Here is a 7,500-nt window from a genome sequence, read left to right as displayed (position 1 = left end):
TATCTACATATCTTATCTTTTATTATTTTCCTACCATTAATTAATGTTATGCTATTCGTGTTTTCTATATATTACAGAATATATATATAAATGTATTTTGTCTTTTTAATAATAGAAACAGCCAAATAAAGACCTTTTTACAAAAAATAATTAACAGACCATTGTATCATTAATATATCAAATGAATTATTCAAAGCAAGGCAATCTCCTCTCAATGAAGAGATGAATGTAGTTAAAACATTATCTGTCAGATTGGATATTACAGACCAAGCTGCTAACAATTTAATACACATGGAAATGATTATCTAATACCAAGATATATTAGATTTGCAAACCACAAGCTTCAAGTACCATATATTTGAAAAGTGTTTGACAGATGACTGGCGCCAACCTCTTAAAATCCAAAATAGATACTTAGCCTTGGTGTTATATTATGGTTAGTTGAGCTTTTAAAGATAGAAAACATATATCCAATGTCTTTTTATTCCCTCAGAGGATGGGTTACAAAAAGTAAAGTGGGTATGTACATAGTAAGACTGTTGTGACGACACATATACGTCACACCTCAACACTTCTCAGATTGTGGATTAATAACCTTCTAAATACACAAGTTTCCAAGCAATATCACCGCAATATTTTTCCACTATTGTGTATAAAACTTTAAACTTAGTATAATAAATAATAACTATTCATTTGATTAACACATTGCCTAATAATTGAATGCAAGAAATGCTTCAAATAACATGAAGAGCATACAAATTACATGATGAAATGTAACTGAATTTTGCAATATATGCACTATTTGTATTCTTTTTTTAACAAAATATTTAAAAATGAGTTTACTTATAAATTCTCCTCTTTTATTTCCAAACCAGGACAATTCTTCTAGGATTCAAGTTAAACTTTTATACCTACAAGTGGTTTCAGGAGCTAGTTGATGTACAAATAACCAATCTATATAACATTGCAAATTAAGATACTTAAAAGATATTTAAAAGTAGAGATTTGGATTATGGTATTGTGGTACATATAATGCAGACAAGACTTTGCATTGTCTGTGGTGTTTTTGTCATGCATGACTGAGTGTGTCTTTCAGGGTATAGCTCTTTCTCGTGTGAGGCCCTGTGTGTAAGGTTTATGTACACATTACTCTCTCAATCTGATGCACCTTACACATGTGTGAACTTGTACCACTGAGCATGATACTACACTTATGACTGTATTATTTTTTTGAACTCTCGTAAGAAACATTTGATTGTGGTGACCAGTTAATGCATTTGCTAGTTGGGATGTTGTCAGTGAATCAGGCCTATAACAGGCTTCACAAGAGCATTACGCCCTCACAGTCTGTACCTAGGGGGGATAGTAATTCAAGTGTGCATATATCATTTTGATCATTCTCTATTTACATTAGCTTAAATCCCAGAACATCAGAAAACACAGTATATAAATTGTGAATTGCATTCTACATAGTCACTGATGCCAGGCTATTATTAACATGGATCTGGATGTAATACTTCAAATATTAAATATAAAAGATACAATTGTGTACATTTGAATGCATTATTTCTGTGCATTTTAACATCAATTATCATACAACCACAATTACAGCTACAATATGGAATAAGTAGCAAAGATTACACCAACAGCACACTACAATCCCATTGGTATATAAACTGATTTAATTAAGTATCCCAAAAGTGTAGGCACTATTGCAATAAATAAATAAAATATGAAGAGTAAAACCATGACATTTCTGCTGAATACAAGTGTAGTAATTGTGAGACTGTTTCCTAGTAATTAAGTGTAAATGTATTACATGCCAGTACTTTAAGTGAATGTAGTTGGTGTGCATTTTATTTAGTTTAGGGTTCTATTTGCTTTCTTTAGTCTCATCAGATAGATAGACTGATATATATATATATATATATATATATATATAGATAGATAGATAGATAGATAGATAGATAGACTGATATATATATAGATATATAGATAGATAGATAGATAGATAGATAGATAGATAGATAGATAGATAGATAGATGATAGACTGATATACTGTATATAGATAGATAGATAGATAGATAGATAGATAGATAGATAGATAGATAGATATATATATATATATATATATAGATAGATAGATAGATAGATAGATAGATAGATAGATAGATAGATAGATAGACTGATATATATATATATATATATATATAGATATATAGATAGATAGATAGATAGATAGATAGATAGATAGATAGATAGATAGATAGATAGATAGATAGACTGATATACTGTATATAGATAGATAGATAGATAGATAGATAGATAGATAGACTGATATATATATATATTTACACACACACAGACATTGATATGTATTCTCATATACTACAAGGCGTCAAGTCCTTGCCATTGAGTGCAGCATCAGATGATGCTACAGAGGATGTGCTGTCACTAGATTACTTATTCATGAAACAGTCACATGGCTGAGTACGTCTGCAAACAAGAGAGAGCAGTGCACTGCTAGTGTACCCACCTGTATGAGTTCTTTTGTGAATCTTAAGGTTCTCTGACCTGGCAAAGACTTTGCCACATCCCGGGAAGGGGCAGGGGAAAGGCTTCTCCCCAGTGTGCACTCTGATGTGGTTGACCAGTTTGTACTTAGCTTTGAACGGCTTCCCCTCCCTGGGACATTCCTCCCAGAAGCAGATGTGGCTGCTCTGCTCGGGGCCCCCCACATGCTCCACCGTGACATGGTTGACCAGCTCGTGCATGGTGCTGAAAGTTTTGGAGCAAGTTTTTTTGGAGTCCTGGTCGATCCACTTGCAGATGAGCTCCTGCTTGATGGGCTGCCTCATGTACCTCAAGAAGGCCCCTGCAGCGGCTGGGTGGGCGGCAGCAGCAGCCAGGTTGACATTTAAGTTCATAGAGTTGTAGCTGTGGATGGAGGAGGCTGCGTAGTGCTCGGGTCTGAAGGGCTCCGGTCTTCCGTAAAGTTCTCCGGCCAAGCCAAGGCGCATCTGGCCGTTGAGGGGGTGGGGGACGCCTGGAGCCGCCTGCTCGTGAATGCCGGGGAAGAGAGGGTGGCTGCCCCCATCCGAGTGGCCATAGGTGCCCGTGGACGAGATGAACATGCTGTGTGGGTGGTGGTGGTGGTGGTGGGGGGAGCTGGTCGCAGGGTGCTGCTCTCCTAGCATTGCAGAAGTGGACAGCTCCCTCCTGAGGATAAAGTCCCTGCTGCTGCTGCTGTAGCCAGGGTGCGAGTGGGCCACGGGGTAGCTGACGGTAGACACGGGCGAGCCAAAGGCAGCAGCTGTCTGGGCTTCAGGGTGACCTGGCATAGGCTGCGAGGGACTAAGTTTCAGAGCACTGGCTTGGGCCATGTGCTCGGGTCCGAATGGAGTCAGGGCAACTCCAGGGTCACTCCCCAACTCCCCAGGGTGGATGTGGGCTGGGTGGGAGTGGGCTTGATGACTCCCCAACCCCGGGAAGCCTGTCATAGTCTGGTGAGGATGGCTTTGAGTCGCTGCCAAGTCCGCTAACCTCAGAGTCTGACTCCGCTTGCTCAAAGGGGGCTCCATGACTACACAATCAAGTCCATCCACACTTAGTGTTGTTATTTTTCCCCCTCTACCATCCTTCAAAAACATGGGTAGATTAAGCGCTCTTTAACTTCTTTTGTCTGGCTCCCAACTCTGTCTATTGCTTTTCCCACTCTGTCCTCCAGCGATTGGCAGAAAGCGCAGCATTGGAGGCGCGCAGTAGGGGCATATAGTTTTGCAATGGCACAGCCAGGATTGGACAGGTTGCCAGGATTGGCAGGTGGCCCGCGCAGCTGATTGGCTGGCTGTCAGACCGCCGCTCAGCGGGGATCCGCCCCCATGCTCTCTCAGCCTGCATTCCACTTCTCAAAGTTGCACTTGCAGAAAGTTTAGGAAAGCTTGAGCCTGATAGGCAGTGCCCGGCAGGCAGCGCGCTCACGGCGTGGTCTGATGTGCACTGCCACTATTATACCAGAGGTCAAGGTGCAACTGCACTCCATTTGCCCAGTGCTCTTATTTGTCTTTATACAGAAACTAAATGAAATAAAATGTATATGAAAGACGGATTCTTTTTTTCTGCTGAAACAAATAATAATGTGTTTATTAAAATTGTATAAAAATGATGTATAAATACAGGGAGCGCTACAGATAAACACAAACAACAAGTCTTGTACAAATAATAGAAATGAAAATCACTGACAAACAAACTAAGCAGATGAAAGAGTTGGTCAGTGACTGTAAAGTGATAGTATAGTATAGAACAGAGAGCATAAAACGCATATCTACAAAACAACAACCCATAAAAGCAGCACATAAGTTTTCTAAAGACCATAAATATAATAACATCTGAATAACTGTTTATTTTACTCATTATGTAATAAAGAACAATCACTAGAGGCAAATATTATTATCAAATAATGACCTTATTATAACCTTGCTGGCTGACTTACAGTAAAATCTTACATTTGTTCTCTTCACACTAATAGAAACAATGAGAATGTGTTTTTTTTCACGTTAGAACATTTATTCCTTATTGACTTTTAACCTGGGTCATTCCAGGTAAACTTTTTTTTCTCTTTAAGCATATAGTAATAAGGTGTATTAAAGCGGTTGGTCAGTTCACCAGTGTATGGAGTCATTTCTTTTAAGTTTGCTATACCAATTTTTTTTTTGTATGTATATATATATATATATATATATATATATATATTTATATACGTGGGTGGGTGTGTAAATATGACTATACATACAAATATATACATATAACTGTGTGTGTGTAAATATGACTATACATACAAATATATACATATAACTGTGTGTGTGTAAATATGAATATACATACAGATATAGACATGTGTGTGTAACTGGGAATATACATACAAACATATACATATGAGTGTGTGTGCAGATATGAATATACATACAAATATATACATATGAGTGTGTGTGCAGATATGAATATACATACAAATATATACATATGAATGTGTGTAAATATTAATATACATACAAATATATACATATGAATGTGTGTAAATATTAATATACATACAAATATATACATATGAATGTGTGTAAATATGAATATGCATACAAATATATACATGTGTGTGTAAATATGATTTAACATACAAATATATACATGAGTGTGTGTAAATATTAATATACATACAAATATATACATATGAGTGTGTGTGGGGGTGTAAATATGAATATGCATACAAATATATACATGAGTGTGTGTGTGGGGTGGAAATATGAATATACATACAAAAAAATAATAATAATATATATATATATATATATATATATATATATATATATATATATATATATTCATATAACCCCATCTTGTAATTGTTTTCAGAATTATACACATATTAGGGAAGGATTTTTACTACCTGTTCTAATTTTGTTTCTGAAGAATAACTCTTTTTTTTCTATAGAGAAATATTGAACTTGTCAATCACCTTTTTGTAACAATCCAAATTCAATTATTACAATGATTACACTTAGAACATATTAATCTAGTAGCGAACAAATTAACCTATAAAAGTTAATAAAATGTTGTCAACAATTAAAAAAAAGTACCTGTTAATTAAATATATTGTTATTTAATGTTTATAGAAGCTCAAATAAGCAATACACATTTATGAAAAGTATGGTAAGAAGTTATTTTAATGTCTATAAGAAAATCTATGAATAAATTGTATTAATCATTTAAAAAAATATTCCATTTTGTTTCTCGGTGCTTTGTGTAGATGGAACAAAAATAAATACATACGTATTAAATACATCTTCAAATAACTACATACTTTTCTATTACATTTTAAACAATTGCTTTGTTTACAAAATATAATGAATGCAAAGTAAGCAATGCTCTGTGTAAAAAAATCCATTAGATGCAAGTAGACGTTTCAAAAGCTTACAAATTATTACATTTGAATGGATGTTGTATTTCCCCTTAAATATATACATAATGTTTTGTTTTTGTTTTTTTTTAAGAATAATTCTGCAAATTAGGAAAGTATCCAAATTCTAATATATATATATATATTTATATTTAAATTCTAAAACAAAATATTTTAAATAACTTTATTAGGTGCATATTTCTGGTTTATGTTCTACATAAGAAACGCAGAAGGTTTTAATTAAGCAGTTATTACACATGACCTTGTGATTTTTGATAGATAGAAACTTAGACAGATAGATCAGTTATTTATTACAAGATGTCAATATTAATTATACTCTCCCAAAGGATATTATGACTATGAAAAACACACCTGTGCAATACATTTTATTTATTTATTTTAAAAAGGGGATTTTTTTTCTCAAATAATACTAATATTGTTACCATCCACAAAAATAACTTTCTTAGAAATTACATTACCACCATATTAGTAAACTTATTTAGACAAAGATATTGAGATATTGGCATTACCTTAGTAAAACACATAACAGTAAATAATTGTGTGTCTTGATTACTGAAACCCATTTAGTTTTACAGTGGATGCTTGATTATATCAGCAATACAATTCCACATAATCCCCTTCTTGAACTACTCTGTTTTATAGAAATTAGTGGAAATGTAATGGTTTAATAGGCACAAGTATAAAGTAAAAGTTGTAAAAGTAAACTATTGTATCAAGTTCAGTGCTATATCTGGCACACGCCTTCTTCTACACCTCTTGTTAAACTCAGCATGCTGTGTATCTGTCATCGATTTAATATGTCTTAATTCAAATAATATGATCAAGTGCTTTTTTTATAGGTTGAGTAAAATGCAAACGGCTTGAAATACAAGGTATTTCAGAGTCGGAATATCTCCTGTAACATTTAAATCTCTCATATTTTCCTATTCAATATAAACACAAATACAATGATCTAAAATTATATATATATATATATATATATATATATATATATATATATGAAAATGTATATCTAATTGTATAATTACATCATTAACAATTGCACACTAAAGTGTAAATATATAATTTGGTTGACTGAGAACTGTTTGTTTAGCAGCAATTAAATATAATGAATTTGTGGGAAATTATTTTGTTAATGGATTGCTACAATTTGTCAAGTGTTTGACACACACGTTAAGTTTTTAGTAATAACACAAATGGAAATCAAAATATTGATGAAGTGTACTAAAATAAACTAATTTACTTTTATTAATTGTAATATTTTATAAAATGCTTGATATCAACTCTGATTGCACTTGGTATTCATGATAGAGTAAGCACAATTAATAATTTACTAGAGATTATTTATATCTGAGATATTTACACAATTATAAAACAAAATTTAGACAAGATTTCTAGGTTAGCTAGTGTATCCATTTTTTTTAATTTCAGCTATGCCGTGGTGTGTTTATAATGCTGATGCCAATAAACAGAATGTCCAAGTGAACATTTCCTGTTGCATTGGATCACATTTGGAGTCTGAGTG

The 7,500-nt window shown here is 33.5% G+C and overlaps 1 protein-coding gene across 1 annotated transcript in view; it reads right to left on the bottom strand.

The window, feature by feature from the left end:
• ZIC5 (Zic family member 5) overlaps window positions 1–3,651 on the bottom strand; it is a 4,877-nt gene extending 1,226 nt beyond the window's left edge. Inside the window, exon 1 of the mRNA XM_053704916.1 lies at window positions 2,538–3,651. Coding sequence (XP_053560891.1) covers window positions 2,538–3,651 — 1,114 coding nt within the window. The remainder of the gene's footprint in view (window positions 1–2,537) is intronic.
• Between the last annotated feature and the right edge of the window lie 3,849 nt (window positions 3,652–7,500).

The sequence above is a fragment of the Bombina bombina genome, chromosome 3 (assembly GCF_027579735.1).
Source record: "Bombina bombina isolate aBomBom1 chromosome 3, aBomBom1.pri, whole genome shotgun sequence".
Taxonomy (NCBI): domain Eukaryota; kingdom Metazoa; phylum Chordata; class Amphibia; order Anura; family Bombinatoridae; genus Bombina; species Bombina bombina.
This window is presented reverse-complemented; position numbering and strand designations above follow the sequence as displayed.